This window comes from Ursus maritimus, unplaced genomic scaffold (assembly GCF_017311325.1).
Source record: "Ursus maritimus isolate PB19 unplaced genomic scaffold, ASM1731132v1 scaffold_27, whole genome shotgun sequence".
Classification (NCBI taxonomy): Eukaryota; Metazoa; Chordata; class Mammalia; order Carnivora; family Ursidae; genus Ursus; species Ursus maritimus.
Window position 1 is genome coordinate 8,982,287 of NW_024425230.1, and position 19,549 is coordinate 9,001,835.

At 47.8% G+C, this 19,549-nt stretch overlaps 1 protein-coding gene across 1 annotated transcript in view; it reads left to right on the forward strand.

Moving 5' to 3' along the window:
- Positions 1–19,549, forward strand: part of ADAMTS17 (ADAM metallopeptidase with thrombospondin type 1 motif 17) — a 341,420-nt gene that overhangs the window by 194,613 nt on the left and 127,258 nt on the right. The window contains exon 13 of the mRNA XM_040642697.1: positions 12,829–12,995. Within this exon, the coding sequence (XP_040498631.1) occupies positions 12,829–12,995 (167 nt within the window). The remainder of the gene's footprint in view (positions 1–12,828; positions 12,996–19,549) is intronic.

Here is a 19,549-nt window from a genome sequence, read left to right on the forward strand (position 1 = left end):
TTTCATAAAATGTTTTGTGGCTTGTGTGCCATCAGCTGTATCACATTAATTTTGAAAATGAGTTACACGTTATGAGTACAAAGAAATGCTTTATATCCACGGTTAAGTCATGTTGAATAATTAGCAAACCCCTCTGGTGTTTAAAAATTCCGATGCCCAGGCTATATCCCAGACCAATTAAATCACAAGTTCTGGGGCTGGGACCCCGGAACTGGATGTTTTAAATCTCTACAGGTGAACCCAGTGGCCAGACAAGGTTGAGAACCTCCTGATTAAAGGAAAACTGACCTCACAGTTTAGTCAAGGTCAAGAGCACTATTTCCGCCCCCCCCCCCCAGTGCTATAAGAGTTGGCATCACATACTATGCCTTGTTAAAACTTTTCCTTCCAGTATTTAGCAGAGTGCCTGAAAAATAATAGGTGGATTTTTAATCTTTTAGGAATGACTTCTTAATTCAAAGCATTGAGGGTGTACTAGGATTTAGAGAAACAGAATCAAGGAATATGTATATGATTTGCGATGAGACACCAGCTCATATAATTACGGAGGCTGCGGGGTCCCACAATCTGCCATCTGCAAGCTGGAGACCCAGGGGGGCTGGTGGCGTGATCCCGTCCAGGTCTGAAGGCCTGAGAACCAGGGGAGCTGATGGTGTAAATCCCAGTGGGATGGCAAGAGAAGGTGCGAAGAGAGGTCCTAGCAGGGGTGGAGGGTGCAGGCGGTGTGCATGAATTCCTCCTCCTTCTCCCTTTTGTTCTACTGAGGCCTTCGGAGGATTGGATGATGCCCCTTGGGGAGGGCCAGCAACAATACTGCATCCAAGATTCAGATGACAATCTCATCCGGAAACCCCCTTGCAGACACACCCAGAAATAACCTTTCGGTCAGTCAAGTTGACACGTAAAAGTAACCATCACAGATGGGTAGATGGTTAGAAAGCCTATTTAGCTAAATGGTGAGAAATTAATAGAGAGAGGTTTCCGTTTTTTCATACATCTATGAGGAAGTTAAAATAGTTCCGCCTCTGGCCCTGAGAAGAGAGCTCTGTGGGGCACCTGGGTGACTCAGTCAGTTAAACGTCTGCCTTCGGCTCAGGTCATGATCTCAGGGTCCTGGGATTGAGCCTTGAGTCAGGCTTCTTGCACAGTGAGGAGCCTGCTTCTAACTCTTCCCCCCAACCCTGCCCTGTGTGTGCTTGCTCTCTCTCTCTCTCAAATAAGTAAATAAAATCTTTTTTTTTTTTTTTTTTTAATGAAGAAAAAGAAGAGAGCTCTGGTTTTGGAATCAGGATGCTAAGATTTGGGCCTGGCTTGTTTGTTGGTCATGTGACCTCAAGGAAGCCCCTTCTCTTCTCTGGGCCTCAGTTCTGCCCTTGAGGGAGCTGGCAAGGGTATAGAGGGAAGAGCTGGCCCTTGAAGCAGAAACAGACAAGGCTTCAAGTCCCAGCGCCGTTGCCACTGGCAGCTCACGGCCAGTACGTGTGTCTCTATCTGAAGTTGGAGTAATTCATGGAAATGCATATAAAGTCATGGTCTGTATTGAGTACATGGGCCCCTCCATATTAGCACTAACAGAATAGAGATGAGACCATGCGCTCTGTCCCCTAACTCACAGTACCACGTGAGGCTCAGAGGAGGGTGATTTGCATGGAAAGGCTTTGTTCGGGGCAGGGCACAATTTCCAAGAGTTGCAGCTGTCCTGGTGCTTCATGTTTGCGTCTGGAGCTCTTATACCCTGGGAAAGGATCAGTCTCCTTCGGCACATCATTCCATATCAGCTGTCACCCAGGAATGTCATAGTAGGGGCGTATCAGAACCTTTAAATGCCCGGAAGGACCCTGTGCCCGAGACAGCTGACAGTTGGATTGTATTGAGGTGAGGACAACCTTTACAAGAGTAAGACGTCATCAATGCTGAGCAGACACATTAGGCACAACTTTTAAGGGCCCTGACTCTGTTTTCTTGGCATGACATTGGCTAAGGCATCCCCCATGCCTTGGCTGTACCCATTGTTCCCATTCCAGCTGCTTTCTGCTCTGCCCACTGCTAAAGAACCCCTAGTCCAGAAAACTGAGTTCGTGTTCCCCCTAGCCTGGCCTGCTGCTGTGGGATTTCATGGGGTGGGTCCTCACCCCATCCCTCCAGGCCCAATGGCCTCAAGAGAGAGGCTGTTCCTGAAACCCCAAAGTTGTAAAAATCTCCCATTCCTCTTCTTTATCAGGTGCCCCCCACCCCACCCAGTAGTGGTCATGAGCTTTATCTCTCTTTGCCCTTCTTCCTCTGTCTTATCATTGAGGAATGGGGGACTTTGCCAGGCCTCTGCAAACAGTCCACTGAGGGGTATGTGGGTCTCAGTATGTCAGATGGTTATGGGCCCTGACACATCCCTGAGAGAGAAGTCTTTATGTCTCATCTCTGTCGTCCAGCCACACCCCCTGGGGCAGCCAATGGTAGGAGGACCAGAAAGAGAATGCTGGTGTTCTCATGCCTCCTGACTCCTGTGCCTCTTCTCAGTCATGCCTTTCTAACATGATACCTTCAGTACACCTCGACGAGGCTCAGACTCTGGGCCAAGATCTCTGCTAGGTCTAGGCTTATAATGACAAGCAAAAACAGATCAGAAGTCCTTGCCCACTCTCAACAGGCACAGTCCCGCCAACTTCCTTTGGTCTTCTGGACACCTCAAACCTGACTCTTCCCAGACTGTAATCTCTCCCTCCAGCACACATCTCCACTCTGTTAATAGCACCACCCTCCATCACATCGCTCCAGTCCAAAGCCCCTGAATCCACAAATGGTCTCCTTATCCCCTTTCTTCCTCCTCCACATGCTCTCGTGGTAAGAATGGCAAGGGCAGCAAGCCTGCACCACGTGCCAGGTTCCTTTTTTGGCATTTACATGCAGGAAATCATCGAATGCTGCCCTCCAGGACAGGTACTCTTTTTCGCCCTGCTGGTTAGGAATTGAGTCGCGGACAGGTTAGGTAATTTGCCCATGGCCACACAGCTGGTGTAGAGCCCAGCCGCGAGGCTCCATTGTTCTCTCAGACCTTGTGTACTGGCCTCCCTGCCCCCCAGATTCATTCTCCACACAGAGCCAGAACTTTCCATCGTTCCCCGCTACACTTAGAATAAAGTCCGTACTCTTGATCGTGGCCTCTGTATTCATTTCCTGGGGCTGCCTCATAAATGACCACAACTTGGTGTCTTAAAACAACCAGAAGTCTGCAATCAAGGTGTTGGCAGGGTTGATTCCTTCTTGAACCTGAAGGAGGATTCACCCCACCCATGCCTCTCCCCAACCTTCTGGTGGCTGATGGCACCCTCTGGCATGCTCTGCCTTCGCAGACTTGCCTCTGTCTTCACGTGGTCCTCTCTCCTCCTCTGAGGACACCTGTCACTGGATTTAGGGCCCATCCGAAGTCAGGATGATCTCCTGTCCTACTTAAGAGATACTTAGGTTATGTTCACCAAGACCCTTTTTCCAATTAAGGTCACATTCATAGGTTCTGGGTGAACTTATCTTGGAGGGGAAGGGGCCACCATTCAACCCACTGCAGCCTTCTGTCTGTCCTCAGATACAGCACTCCAAGCTCCGACCTCTGTCAGTATCCTTTCCCTCCCCCCAGCTTGGCTGTGCTCCTAGGTAAATGTCTGCTCAGGCCTCCTTCCTGACCACCTTGCACAAGGCAGGGTGCCTGCTATACACTCTCTCTCAGCAGCCTTTTCCTACATTTACAGGTATCACAACTTTCTTTCTTGTTTTCACTTTGTCCTCCCCACCCCCCATCCCCCGGCCTTTGAGCTCCATGAAGGCCACCGCTGGCTGGGCACCATTCTTCTTTCCATGCTTCTAGCAGAATAGCTCCCTACCTCATTACTTGGAGGCATGCTTGCTGAGAAAAAGCAGTCTCTGCTTTGCCAGTGCCCCAGAACACACACTTAACATTGTTTTCCCCCCTGAAACACATAGGTTATTGTAAATTATGCCAAGAAGGCAGATCACCAGGTGGCTACCCTTTCTTGTACCGTCTCACCTCACTGAGGCCCAGGTGCTGTGGACAGCCCTCACCTGGGGCACAGGTTCCCTTGCATATGGGAGTCCCCTTCCGCCATGCCTGCCCTGCCCCACGGAGGTTGTAGCCCACAGCTCGGGGTGTTCAGGGTCCCCTCCAGAACAAACTCCAAAATGTCACCTGAGTGAGAGAAACAACATGTCTCTGCTTCTATGATATTTATACCTGGGTAGCCTGTCCAGTCTTGTGCAATAACAGTGTAGCTTCTGTTTCTCGTTCTAGAGAGCACCAGCAGGCTCTTCCTCTCTGGCATGTTCTCCAAGGTACATCACCTTCAGGGAAGCACCCCAGGTGAACGGAAAGAGAAGGGCCCGGTCTTGGGTAGATGGTTAAGCAGCAGCCCCAGGTGTTTCTGGGGGACATGCAGGATACAGACAGTGTTTTATGAACTCCAGGCAACAGTTGTTAGCCCGCTTTTGCAGAGAGGCCTGACGTGGTGATTGTTACAAAGCACAGCTGACCGAGGCCCCGGAGCCAATCTCTGACCAAAACAACATCCTCTCCCTGGCTCACTCCTCAACTCACCAGGCTCGCTGCCTTGAGATTTCCCAAGGATGTCCAGATCTCACTGCTGTGTACATCTTAGACTTGGAACGCTCCCACCACCCTCTCCCTACCCCCTTCACTTTATATTCCTGGCTCCTTCCCCGTCTTCTGCAGCTGGTTTATTCACTGTCCAAAAACACTGGCAAGAGAGTCCGCTCCCCCACCCCACCTTTTTCTTTCTCTAGTCCTGGTCTGTACAGCTTTTGGAATTTGTATTTCGTGCCGGCTGATATCCGGGCTTTGGGGGACCATCCGCATTTTTAACCCAGCTTCCTAGGCTCGTCCTTTCCTGCCACAATTGGTGTGGATGTCGGTGGGAGTTTCTGCCCAAAGATGGCAAGGCAGAAAGTTCATCGCTCATTTGAATTCTGGTACCCCATGAGAAGGCTTGTGTTTTTGGGGGGAGGGCTAGAGACTAGGGTCGGGAGAAAAGGCTCAGGTGGTCTTGTGCGAAGAGCCTGCTGTCAGAGCACGAGAGGGATGAGAAGGTGAGTGGAGCATAGAAATGGAATGCCACTGGGGTCACTGAGCAGCATTGCTCCAAAAGCAGCCACCTCCTAAGACCCATGGGAGACCTGGGGCTGGGGAGTAACCTTAGATGCCTGTAATTGCTTTTTGCTTTCAAAGTGAAACCCCCGTATGTGCACTTTCAACATGTCAGTGACCTCGTGTTCCCACGGATGGATCTTTAAAGTCTCAGCCTTTTACCCTTGAGTCTAAGTCACATGTGTGACTTGGATACCTTGCAGTGGAGGCCTTAAAACTAGGATGTCCGCTGCCCTGAAGGAGCATTAGCAGCCCTGCATTACTCCTGGCACCTGGAGCTGCCGGCTGTCCACTAAGCCATTGGTGTCTCTGGATGGTGAGCGGATCTGAACCGCTGCTGTGACTTTTATCTTCAAATCTATCTTCATTGACTAGAACAGAGCAAAAAAAAAAAAAAAGTGTCCCTCAGCCACAGCATTTCTCTTCCTCCTATCCCAATTCTGTGTGTTCATCCGCTCCCAAGGAAAAGTGCCGCGTGATCCTGTTCATCTCAGTGAACCTTTGCCGCCCCCCTGTTCCGTTCTGGGGTCTGCCCAAAGCACTCTAGGTCCCACGCTAGCAAGCGACAGTCAGTCCTGCCCAGCAGGAGCTCCCTTTTCTCTCCACTCTTTCAGTCTCTCATCAGAGCCTCTCTACCTTATTTTTTTCCCTTATTTTTAAACAACTTTATTAAGGTACAATATACAGAAAAGCCCACCTATTCTAGAGCGTGGCTCGTGCTGCAGTACTGCTCATCGTAGGCAGGGGAGTGCAGGTGCATGCTGACGCAGCGGGAAGGAGTCACTGGCTCCCAGGGTGCCTGCGTGTGACGGAATGGGGGCGTGGTTTTGCCGAGCAGCCCTGCCAGATCCACTGCTGTGAGCCACGGAGAGCTTCCATGTGCTCTCAGCCTCACCAGTGCTCCATCTTGTCTGTGTTTTCCATGATGGCCTTCCTGGTGGGTGTGTAGTGGTATCTTCTGGAGGTTCTCATTTGCATTTCCTTCCCAAGTAAGGAGCACTAGGGAGCATTGTTTCTGTCCATGTTTGCCATTTGGACATCTTTTCTTGTGATGTGCCCATTCAAGTCATTTGGTTTTATATCTGAACTTCTATTTTATCCGTGTGTTTAGGAAGTCCCAACGGAGTACAAGTAGAACTTGAGGATTGGTGTTGGAGAAGCATCTGGAAAAATCCATCACATCCCAGATAACCTTCCTAGTAGGTCAGGCCGGCTTCTCAGCCTCCCCCCAGCCTGCTCCTGCTGCAGCCAGGAGCTCTTGGGAATCGCACTTCGTATGTCCACCTCATACTTACCACTGAGATTTGGTTTCACATATTAGAGCCTTGATTTCCTCATCTGAAGGATGCAGTCAGAAACCCCCTCAGATTCTTTGCATAGATTTGACAAGGTAATGGTTATAAAGAGCAGGTAAGGTGTAAGCCATATGGCCATGTGAGTCTGTTGTCATGGTGTAGGTGGAAGTACTTCTGTCCTATCGTTTCTCACCCATGTCCTGAGCTGACCAACCCTCACTTCAAGATGAGATTTCAAATTACTGTGTCACCTTCTCTTCTATTTCCATGAGTTCTCGTGAGGCCTTGGAGCCTGAGCCGTGCAGCCTCTCAGGCTTGTCTGTGCCTTGCAGCCCTCATAGGAAAGGCTGAGGGAAGGACACAGACCTACTTCTAGCTCTAAAAAATGAACAACTTTATTGTACTATGAATTCTGTTATTTCAACTGTCCCTCATTTTAGCCATGTCAAGCTTGGCTTCTATTGTTTTAGTCTTCCTGGACATCTTTTTACTTTATCCACACTACATAGCCCAGAGAAACTTACCAGCGTGAATGAGAACCTTGGCTGTCTGCTCTTCAGACTTTCAGAGGGTGATCTCTCCTGCCTGTGTTTGCCAGCCCTAACACAGCATTTCCTGAAGGCCCTTGTGTCCATACGACTCAGGCTAGGCACACTCATCCAGTGTGGGTTCCTTGGTAAAGCTAGTCCCCTCCTTCCATGTCCTCCCACAGAACTTCTTTTTGTAAGCCATTTGTGGACGGCCCCAAAAGACACACCCTCCCCACATAAAGATTCTCCCCTGTCTTCCTTATGGCATGTATGGAGGGCCTCTTTCTATTGTCTCACACCAGTGTATGCCTGGGAGGCCATCACTGATATCATGGTAACTCTCAGATGACGTATTGTAAACATGGTCATGAAGAGTGAGTGGGTTGAGGTCAGGGTCCTGCCACAGATTGACATACTGGATGATTTGGGTAGCAAATAACACGGTTCATGGATTGTTTCTGTCTTTTTCCCATGTGGTTCAAATAGTGACCCAAGGGAAAACTGAAAAAAAAATCAACTCTTATGGTCACTTTTCTTTGAACAGGGGAAGTTTAGTGTAAAAAACATTAGCTGTAACAGGTGGTTGGAGTAATGGGAATTCGCTGCTGAGAGATAAAGAGAACACAGGAAGGGCACTAGAAGAGCAGATATAGGAAGCAGCCACTCTCTTCAGTTCTGAGGCAGAGCACCCAAGGAAGGAACAAATATGGATAAAGGTACCCCCCTGCTCCCAGGATGAAGTTCCTAGACTTTGTTAGAGAGGATGAAACCAAGGCCCATTGGATAATGAAGAAGTTTGTGGAGGTGCTGCACTGGTGGAACCCTCTGGAAAGTCACACTAAGGGGTGTTAGGGAAAGCTGCCCAAGGGGAGAGAAACAGCATCTGAAACCAGGCTGGGAATTTTCCCAAGGCTTTGGTGTGCTTGGAAGCTGCCCACTGGGATGAATGTTGCCCAGAGGGATACGGCATGCGTCACAGGCCACCACAGGAGTCTGCTGAGAGAAATTAAATACCAGAACCAGAGACAAAAGTCTGTTCTTTATCTAGTGTCTCTCTAGTACCTTGTACCGACAAAGCTTAGCAGCATACCTACTTGACTGGAGATCTTTAATTCCTCACATGGCTTCAAGTCACTATCTAGCATCCTTTCATTTGAACCCTGAAAGACTCTCTTTAGTGTTTCTTGTAGAGCATGTCTGGTAGTAAAAACAAAACATAAAAACTTCCTCAATTTACCTGGAAATGTCCGAATTTCTCCCTCATTTTTTGAATGACAGTTTTGCTAGATATAGAATTCTTAGTTGATAGATTTTTTTTTTGAGAACTTTGAATCTATCGACCTACTATCTTCTGGCCTCCAAAGTTTCTGATGAGAAATAGGCTCATAATTTATTAAGATTCTCTTATATGTGTTATATTGCCTCTCTTGCTGCTTTCAAGATTCTCTGTTTTTTGACAGCTTAATTGAAAAGTGTCTCAGTGAATTTATCCTGCTGGGACTTTGTTGAGCTTCGTGGATTTGTAGATTCATGTCTTTCTTCAAATCTGGGAAGTTTTCAGCCATTATTTCTTCGAATAATCTCTGTTCCTCTCTCTTCGCCTTCTGAAACTCCCATAATGCATATGTTGGTCCTCTTAGTAGTTTACTGCAGGTCCCCTCTCTTCACTTTTCTTCATTCTTTTTCTTTTCACCCCCCCCGACTTAATAATTTCTATTGCCCTATATTCAAATGTGCTGACTCTTTCTTTTGCCTACTTAAATCTGCTTCTCAACCCACTTGGTAAATTTTTCATTTCAGTTAAATTGTATTTTTCAGTCCTGGAATTTATTTTTCCTTTCTGTAATTTCTATTTCTATTGATATTCTCATTTTTCTCATACATCATTTAATTGTCTTTACTTATGTCATCCATTAGTACTTTGAGCATTTTTAAGACAGTCGTTTTAAGTCTTTGCCTAATAAGCCCAACATCTGAATTTCCTCAGGCACCATTTCTGCTTATGTATTTTGTTTCTTGGAGTGGGCCATACTTTTCTTTTGTGTATTTTGTGATTTTTTTGTTGAAAACTAGACATTCAAATCTTATAATGTAACTCTAATAATCAGCTTCTCCCCTTCCCAGGATTTGCTGTTTCTTTGTTGTTGAAAGGTTTCTCTGTGCTGGGGATCAACCTGAAGTGAAAGTACAAGGTGTTTGCAAGTCTTTTCTAGCCTCCATCTTTTCCGGGGCATACCTGGTGGCTTTCTAAATTTTCTGATATGTGCAGGTGCTTTTGAATGACTTAATCCTTGCGTTCTGGCTCCCAAAAGGGGAAAAAGAATTTAAAAATGTATTGGTCATTGAAATTCTCTGGAAGTCCCTTCCGCTCATAGGAGTTGCAACAATGGTGGCCACACCTTCTGTTCCTGAACCTCAGAAATCAAAAGCAGCACTGAACAATCAGAACACGAAACTCCAGTGTTTGGAGAATAAGGTTCTTATTGTCCACCCTGGCTCTAGCCAGCCACACCAGGCTCAGCGGCCTGTCATGGGGCTGGAGTATGGGGGATAGATAGCCACTACCACAATAAAGGCTAAAATGTATCTAAATTAACCACAGCTTGCTTACCAGCCAAGCTTTTTCCGGGAGGCTGCATGCTTCCAAATAGACTCCAGAATTTCAAAATAGTTACTTCAGACAGTTTTTTGCCAATACAGTTGTTGTCTCAGTGGAGAGATGGATTCCTGGTACTTCCTCCTCCCCCATCTTCCCTAACTTTTCTCTCTCTCTCAATCTTTTTAAGGTGAATTCTGATAATTCACCTCAGTCTACTGTTCGTCAAAGACTAGCCATGCAAGGTTCTCTGTGTGAGGCTGCAGAAAAATAGGAGGAAGACAGTAATCTAGCTCACCATTTCACAAGATTGCTGATAAGCAGTATAACAGAGACCGAAACAGGGTCAAGAGAGGCTCCAGGGAGGAAATAAAAAGAGGCTGCAGGGGTGGAGGTGGCCTCAAGGATGGATGGAGAGTTGGAGGCGGGGGAGGTGGGGAAGATGGGGCAGTGGGCTAGGTGAGGGGCTAAAAGGGGACTTGCCCGTGGGAGAATGTTGGACAGGGAGAAGAAACAGGGTAAACAGAGTTCAGGAGGAAAGCACGCTGAGGCACATGAGACATGGGTGACCCCCCCTCCAGGCCCACTTCCTGCTAGATCCAGAAATTGTCTTCTCAGGTCTGATCTCTCCGCATAAAGGTAGTTGGTTTATGAGGGTCAGTCAGATGGAAATCTGGACAAATCAGTTGTTAGAGATGCGTACAATGGAAGCTAAAATATAACTTAGTGACAACTCAGGAAGTTCATTACATGAGGTACACAAATCTCTGTTCACACCCTAACTGGAAAACGTAGCTTTCTTCGTTTTTCTAGAAACCAGTTTTTATTTGCATTTGTATTTTTGACGTTTTAATTTGTGTTTTGGAACTCCATTCTAGTTCGGGTTAGATTCCTAATCACTTCAGGAGTTTTTGCCCCATATTCCCTGAGTCTACAACTAAATTCAGTGAGGCTGCATCTGATCTTGGGTCATCTGGTGTAGCAGTTGTCTAAGGGCTGCCATAACAAACTATACTAACTGGGTGGCATAAACAACACAAATTTATTCTCTTTTAGTTCTGGAGACCAGAAGTCCAAGATCAAGGTCTTGGAAGGGTTGGTTCGTTTGGAAGGCTGTGAAAGAGAATCTGTTCCATGCCTCTCTCCTGACTTCTAGTGGCTTCCTGGTGATCTTTGGCATTGCTTAAAATGTAGAAACATCACCCGGATTTCTGTCTTCATCTTTGCATGGTGTTCTCCCTCTGTTTCCATCTCCAGATTTCCCTTTTCTCTAACAGTACTAGTCATGTTGGATTAGGAGCTCACCCTGTTCTAGTATGATCTCATCTTAATTAACTACATCTGCAGTGGTCCTCTTTTTAACTAAGGCCACATTCTGAGGCACTGGGGTTAGGACTTTAGCATATGATTTTACGATGGACACAGTTCAACCCATAACTTCTCACCATACAGCATCTGCTGCCTCACCCATATCCCTTCTGTGGTCCCAGCCATGGGAACATGCCTGTTGCAGAGCTGTCCCTTCTGCTGGTCCACATGGCTTTTCCCCTCTTTCTTCCACGCTGTGCTTTGTGGCACAGGAATCCATTCATCTGTCCACACTTGACACTCAGGCCCAGGGCTCTTGGGGAGATGGTCTGAGACTCTGTCTCCCTAAACATGCCATGCAGTCATTTCTCTGAGATCCAGCTGCCTCCCTGGTGTTCTGGGAAGGAAAAAGAACAAAAGGTCTCTCTGTTTTCAGATCCCATAAACCTTAGAGAGGTTTTGCTGCTTCCTAACTTGGAGATCAGAACTCAGGGCCCCTCTCCGGAGCCACCAATGTGCATAAGCTCTCAAGGCTGCTGCCGTGCCCAAGTTAGGGAGAGGTTGTCTGGGAGTGGAGCCTTTCTTCCTGCTCCAGACATCTTCTCCAACACATTTAGTAGACCAGGAACCGGGAAATGGTGACCCATGGACCAAATCTGGTACCCCACCTGATTTTGTAAATAAAGTTTTATTGGCACACAGCCATGCCCTTTTGGTTATGCATTGTCTTTGTACTACACTGGCAGAGTTGAGTAATTGGGACAGAGACTGCATGGCCCACAAAGCCAGAAATATTCACTGTCTGGCCCTTTGCAGAAAAAGTCTTTAGACCCCATGATGACACAAAAGCCTAAGGACTTCTGCTGTGATCTCTCTCCCCTGAAGCAGTGATCATAGGGTGGCCTCATTGTCTAACTACAAGGAACAGCAAAGGAAGGAAAAGAAATACTCAGTATGAAATGGTTATTGTGTCAAAATATTGTCCTGCCAACAGGTACGCTCAATTTGTGAAAAGCCATTGGGCAAAACAGTTGTGATTTGCGTTCTTTTCTCTTGGGTGCTGAATTTCAATAACATCTCGGGGAGAAAACAATCATACTCCATCATGGTGATTTTGGCATCAGGGAAATGAAGGAAAACACTGAGGTTGCTCAGGTCAGGTCCTGTGAGGACATCCCAGGGCTTCATGGAACAGCTGGGCAGACTGACATTTCAGCCAGCCACCAGTGCCCTGCCGCTCCTCCCCAGGGCCCCTCACACACATGGGCTTGGCCAGAGAACACAGCTGGGTCTCCAGAGCTGCTTAGAAGCCCTGTCTAAGCACAGAGCCTCTGGGACCCAGGACACGTCTTTGACCTCTCATGGTCTCACACTTGCCCAAGTACCCAAGTAAAGGTTGCAGAGCTGGGATCTGGCAGGTCTCTACCCAAAGCCATTGAACAAATGAATGAATCATTCTGATTCTTTGCATTACAAAGTTAAATGAGAGCTATTTACTCATCCTGAAACTTAGTGACTTCCAGAGTGGACCTAGGAGCCATGTAAGGGTCTTTGTTTTATAGAAGACCAAACCAAACCAAACCAAAGAACCCACACACACTAAAAATTCCCCTTGGGCTTTTCAATGTTGCAAACGGCCAAGTTTTAAGTTCAGATGAAAGACACAATTTGCGGATCTTGCTGAACTGATACCGTGTTCTATTTCCAGATGACCCTGATTTACAGTTCTTGGATGCATTTTTTGATAGCTCACTTAAACATGCCGTCAGCATGGGACTGGGATTGCTGAGACATAGTATGGAAGAGCGGAGGGAGGTGGCTTTGGAAACTTTGCCCGGCCCCTCCCCATCCTGGCAAGAGAGGCAAACACCAAGCCCCCCTGCACTTTCCACAACACTGTTTGGTTAACACAGATCTGTCTCTTCCTCCTAGCCCTGGGCCCGGAGGCACGCACTGCCTGGGAGCCAGTGTGGAGCATGCTGTCTGCGAGAACCTGCCCTGCCCCAAGGGCCTGCCCAGCTTCCGGGACCAGCAGTGCCAGACACACGACCGGCTGAGCAGCAAGAAGAAGGGCCTGCTGACAGCAGTGGTGGTTGATGGTAAAGGCATATGGCACGTCCTTTCACAGTGGCCCCCCCTTCTCCTCCAAGAATGTAAACACCTCCTAGGAAACCCCACCGGGCTCCCCCTTCCCAGCCATCCATCCAATGGGATGCTGCAGTCCTGCTGTGCCAGTCAGCAGTGGACTGGCTTCTCGAGCAGTGGGGTTGAACTTGGATGACCCAGCTCTGGGAGATTTCTTAAAAGCAGCTGTGAGGCGGGCAGCAGACCAGAATCGTCCTGCACCCCCATTTACAACAAGGCAGGGGTGCTGGCAGCCTGCCACCTAGTGCCATGTGCTGGGGGGCCCAGGGCCAACTTTGAGGAGAGAGAGGCTCTGCAGGCGCAAGACGGTGGGTTTCTGTTCTGCTCTCTCTCTTTCTGACGTTGATGCTTTCTTGCATTTCTTTTCTTGGTTCATTTTGGGTTGGCTTTCACTCCTTGACTAGAGTGTTTGCAAAAAGAAGTTTTGAGGACAGTTTACAACTCAGACATGATGTTAGGCACAGGTTACGTTTTCCTTCCAAGACCTATCTCCCAAATCAGGGGACTCTGCCCTGTGGACGATTGCAAGCATTTCCGGGGGACTGATCAAATTCTAGGTGGTATATCATGACTGTAGGGTTTGTAATGTTTGTTTATCATTGATAAGGACCGCCTACCTCCCTCCCCCGCCATGGCCTAGTTCACAGTCTTTTACACTTAAAATTCTGCTCATCTTCAGGAGATAAGACTGTGGTAATGATGACGATACAGTCCTATTTGTTGAGCACACCACAGGCCAGGCCCAGGTTAGCTCTGCATACGTCATCTCAATTAATATGCAGAACAAGCCATGCAAAGATGAGAGGTTACAGGTTACATGACACATGGACGTTCCTGCAGCTGATAAGAAGCAGGGAGGGACCCCAGTTCCGGAGGAGCTGACTCAGAAAATAACCAGCTATCATCTGGCTTCCAATTCTCCAGTAAGACAGAGAGAGCATGACTTCATAAGTGTCGAGTGAAGAGGCTTTAGTAAGAACTGCAGTGACTGAGCCTGATTTTTACCAGCTTCTGAAGTCTTTTGCAGGAGAATGAGGGTCCTGTGCCAGGTCTTAAGTTTCTTCCTTATGGCTTGAAGAACCTCTGAAATCCACCCTCTGCAGTCTGCTGTGACAAGCTCACGTGTGCGCAGCCGGGCAGTGTAGCCCAGGCATCACAGGGAACAATGGCCCTGGAGCCGCAGCTCTGAACCCGGCAACCGGACCCATCAGCTCCAAACCGAGTTGTAAAGTAACGTGCGATGTTCTCAGTCGCGGCAGATACTACCAGCCCACTCAGCTGTGGGCTCATTTAAAAGCCTCGGGAGCTCCCCAGAGTTTTTTCCTTTTTAAAAAAGAACACCCCCTTTTGGAGCTGTGTGATGGGAGGTGCACCGTCGCCTAACCGAGGCTTCAGGACAAGCACAGTCTACATACCCTTTTCTGCAGACGAGGGAGAGAGGAGACCCGCCCTCCCAAAAGGAGCGTGTGCAGCTGGAGGCAAGGGCTCACGCAGGACCCTCGCTGCTCTCTGCCTGGCCACGCCTCTGATGCAGGAAGACCCAGGAGGCTTCCATCTGTCTTGAGCACATTCGGACCCCTAATCGCGAGAAAGCGAGCCCAGGCAGAGGCTGCCCTGTTTCCAGCACCGTGGTGGGTTCTGAGGAGGAGCAGCCTTGTTTCCAAGCCATCAGCCATCCCAGCGTACTGGATGGAGACACGTTAGGTCCTGGGTCATGTCCTGTCCTGCATGTTGGGAGCAAGAAGAGGTCAGATCCAAGAGGGACTCACCCCATTCCCGTTTCCACTCAGCTGTGCGCACAGCATTGTTATTCTTTCCTCGGTCTGCTTCAGCTTTGCGTGCTGCTCCTTTATTCAGTGCAGAAATCCCACTTAAATGTCTGGTTTTCCACAGATTTCTCCAAGTCCAGATTAAACTTCTATTTTACTTGTAACCACTTTTGGATCGCTGAGCTCCTCAGGTCCCTTATCATCTCAGGGGCTGAAACGGATGTCTGCCCCGGATCCCCCACCCAGGAAGCTTCGCAGGCCAGCACCAGGTTCAGAATGTGTTGTGAGCCACTTGCTTTTCATTCCTCTCTACCAAAGCAATAAACAACTACCGCCAGAGTGCGGCCGCCTTTGATCTGAAAAGTGCTACCCTGTCTGATGAGGACAGCTAATGGGCAGTGAGCATTTTGTCTTTGAGGGAGAGACCCCAAGTTCAGGCCTTTGCAAGGCTAGCTTGACACATCCCCCTCTGGGGTGGAATTGTCATGACTTCTTGTGGACTTGGTTTCATTTCCCTCTCAAATATAAACAGAAGCCAGCATTTTTAAAAGGAGCATTTCACAAGGATGAAAACAAAATAACAAATGACCAATTCAGAGGGCGGGGGAAGAATACAGATTATAAGTTTGTTCCTCTCAAAAATCAGCGTATAAAAGGTACAATTCTAGCTCAGCCGTGATGGGAAATCGTTCCTGTGGTTGGGCTCTGGGCTCTCTCGAAGCCCATTATGACTGCCCTATTCATAGCATTGCTATCACTGTGGAATTCTTTGGCGAGTGACGCACGGTTCAAGAAAGGGGAAGCTATATTTTTTCTTTTTTCTCTTATTGAAAAAAAAAAAAGAATTCTTGCAGAGGTAGATTTTCCAAGGGAGGGCTCAGGACCACAAATCCATACCCACCTCCAAAAGAAGACAAAGGCTCTCCTTAGAAAATAGTTCTAAGCGGGAAGGCCTTTAGACAGAAACCCATGGAGGTGGCCTGTTGCCAAACCCACCCCATTTCTGCTTTCCCCGTGGAATCTCATTTAAGTGGAAACCTTCAGGAGTTCAGTCCTTCCTGCCCAAGCCAGCAGGCCACATGCCCACTGAAGTGTCAGAGGGCTTGGCTAAAGCCGTGTCTGGACATGGAGGTGCATTCCCAGCTCCTCCTGGGCATGGCAGAACCCGCTCTGGGTCTGAGCCTTCCAAGGTTTGGAGGGTACGATGGTTAGGGACTCCCTGACTCCAGTTCAGCCAAGCTGACTGGAGTTGCCTAATGAAAAAGAGAAGTCGTTGCAAAGATGCAGGGTGTCTCAGATCCCAAGGGCTGGGCCTAAGGACAGGGCCTCTGAAAAATTCAGGACCCTCTCTCCATGACCACCACTGTTTGTGTTTATAAGTCATTTCTTCCTGTTTCCAACTGAAAACTGGCTTTCTCGTGACTGGTCCACATGTAGGCTGATGGTTAGCCCACAACACCTTCATCCTTTCTCTGAATCCTCTGGGGCCAGATGTGGCCAAAGCATTTTTGGTGTTAGACAGGTAACAACAGTGCATCAACCATATATTACTTAATACTCCCAGTGGGGTCCAGGGAAGCACCCCACAGTCCAGAGAAGCACACGGATGTCTCTACCAAGTAACCCATGAATGGTCTCTAACCGGGATACTGAACACTACCAACAGCCTCATGTCAGTCAAGGCTGGTTTTGCCGCCAAATGTGTTTGCCACAAATATAAGAAAATGCCTGCAGTTTTCAGAGCTTTTTGGACTCCTGAATTGTGGAGAAGGGAGCACAGACTTCTTTTGGATTCATCAACCATGAGTGGACACAGCTGCTCTAAATCTGAATTTTAGTCCTGATTTTTCAAGAGAGAGAGAGACTCTGGATTGGTGCACCTGCGATCAGGTGGCCACTCTTAGTCCAATCAGTTGAGGCCTCATGAAGCGTAGCTGTGAGGTTGTGATGGAGAGAAAGACTCTGATTGGTACAGCTATGGTCAGGTGCTTCTGCCGGTCCAATCAACTAAGGCCTGGCTCTGGAGACATGGTGGGCAACTTTGGGGACGGGACTGAGCAGCCTCCTCTGTATCCCCCACAGATAGCCAGACAGACCTGGAGTGAGCACTTGTGATGGGCTCAAAATTCAGTGCTGTCTCTTAGTAAGACCTTGTAACCACTGGCAGAGAGAGAACAGCAAGAGTGCTAAGAGCCACAAGTGTCCTCTTCACCATGGAGGACCAGGGGAAATCCTCCAAGCCTCCACTAAGCAGATAAGATAATGTGGCTCTCAAGCCCCTGAGCTCATCTCCCCTGCCCTGTCTGTGGTTTCCCCATCCAAGCATAAGTCCTGGCAACAAGTCAGCCAGTGAGAGACCAAGAACCACACCAGACAGTCCAGCCTCAACTAGAATTTCATTTTGGCACCCATCAGTCATGTAAGAGGGGTGCTCCAAGCTTCTTTCCTTGGAGTGCATGGTTATATAACTCTTAAGAAGATTTCACTTCCTTCTGTACTACTAAGAATGTAAGACACTATACCCAGAGGAGAATCATGGCACCTCGTTAATCTGGGGATTAATTGCCCACCCAAGGTAGCTTAGAGAGGAATATTCAGAGAATTTTGAGGGGCTCCTCCTCAAGTTTTATAAAGGTTATCCCGAGTCCCTTTGGGAGATAGTGGTATACCTCCCTAGAGGTGTGGGGGGCCCTAAATTCTGAGCACAGACCTCAGAAAAGGAGATGAATGAATGGAGTTTCAGCTGAGCAAAGGAAGGAAGTGTTACCCCTGGACTCTGTTCTGGAGTCTGGGTGCTCCCAGGGTGCCCAAGCCAAGGAGGACAGTGTCTGCAGGTGGGAGAGTCCAGTGCGGGTGGAGTTGAGGGTACCTGCTTGCCTGGGGTCATGGCCAAAATCCTTCCATCTGAGAATCTCCACTTTCCTGATGTTTATAACAGAGCCCAGATAAACAATTTTCATCCCCTCCAAGTCTGGTCTTTCTAACTTGCCACAAAATACCCTCTACTTTTCTACCCAAATCCTATTTCAATTTCTGCTCAAATCAGAGTATACACTCAGAAGCCAGAAACATTCATGAAGCTGGTGGTTTGCTTTCAGCAACACCATTTTTCCTCTTGGTATTTTGGGCCACCAGAGTTCTCTGTTCAAAAAGAAAACAGTGGTGGTAGAAAAAAAACCAGTCTGGGACAAAGAGGCCGGGGTCTGGCCCTGCCAGTTAAGGGACTCTGGGTAGCCATGCACCTTCTCTGAGCCTCACATGCTCATCTATAAGATGGAACAATGACCACACCAACCTGAAATGCATAGATACTACTTAGCATGCTGCCTTTTATACGGTAGATAATTAATGTTATTTATGATTTTATCAACATCACCATCATCACCATTATTGCTGCTATTGAACAGATCATTTCAAAGCTCAGTTATTCCAGCACTTCAGTTTAAAGGTAATTAAAATCCATAGTTTTCAAATTGCTTGGACCAGGGGACCCTTCCTTCCTTAACAGTGCAACATTAGAGGAAGTCCAGTGTGTGAAGAAGATACACTCAGACTGGGAGCTATGGTGCTTCATTCTCTCAGTGGTTCCTCAAGGTGCTCACAGGAAACCTCAGGGTCCCAAAGAGCACCTCAAAAATTTTGTCAAATGAACCTCCCCGAACCTGATCTCAGTTTATACTTCAGTTTCCTATACTTCTTTCACTGGCTGCTTCCCTGGGTCTTTCTGTCTAAATGGAGGGACAGCTGCCTCTAGCCTGCTACCTGAGGACTTAGCCATCTCTTGGTCATTCCTTCAACTGTATGCCCTGTTCTCTAACAGCTCAGGGTCATCTTATGGGACTTTTCACAGTCTGCCTCATCTGGGATTTGCTCTGTACTTGCCCATGAGACTACCAGGGCCTTGAAAAGCATACAGTACTCATCTTTCTTTCCCAGCAGTGCCCAAAGAGTGCCTTGTGTGATGGAGGGACTCAATTCCTGCTTTTGAATGAATAAACATTAAGCATCATTACTTTACTTACCTGGGAAGTTGTTCTTCACAGCAGTTTTCCCCCTACCTCCACAACTAACTAGAACAAACAAGTTGAACGTTTCTACTGAATCTTTGTACCTTCTTTCTGGTGTTTTAAGGCAAGACTTCCCACTGGGCATGTTGGTCAGCAGAGCTCTGTGGGAGAGGAGCTATGGAAAGCTGCTGAACATGTTGGTGGTTTTGTGACTGTCATTCAATCATGAAAGCCCCAGAGCCTGGGTGAGACAACCCATCTGCTCTGACAAGAACCCTCCAGCTGGAATGCCAAGATCTTCTGAAGCCAAGTCAACTCCAGAAGCCTTTCTCTACCCCTGGCTTTGCTCATTTGAGACCACTGGAAGGACCAAGTACGGAAAATGACCCAATGGTAGAAACAAAGGGCCTGACAGAGGCAGCACAAAAATGTTGGTGTTTCTCTCTCTGGAGGTTTCTTTGCAAAACAACCACATTAACGTCATTAGAATTAGGGGACCCGGAGAGAGAAAAGGGTGAATTCCTCTTTCACGGTCATAGAGAGAACAAAATCCATTCATTTGTTTAAAAATAAGCTTGAAGTTTTTCTCCTAAGATCAAGAACAAGGCAAGGATTTCTTCTTTCACTGTTCCTTGTCAACATCATACTGGAAGTCCTAACTAATGAAATAAGACAAGAAAAGGAAATTGAAAATATACAGATTGGGAAAGAAGAAATAAAACTACCTTTGTT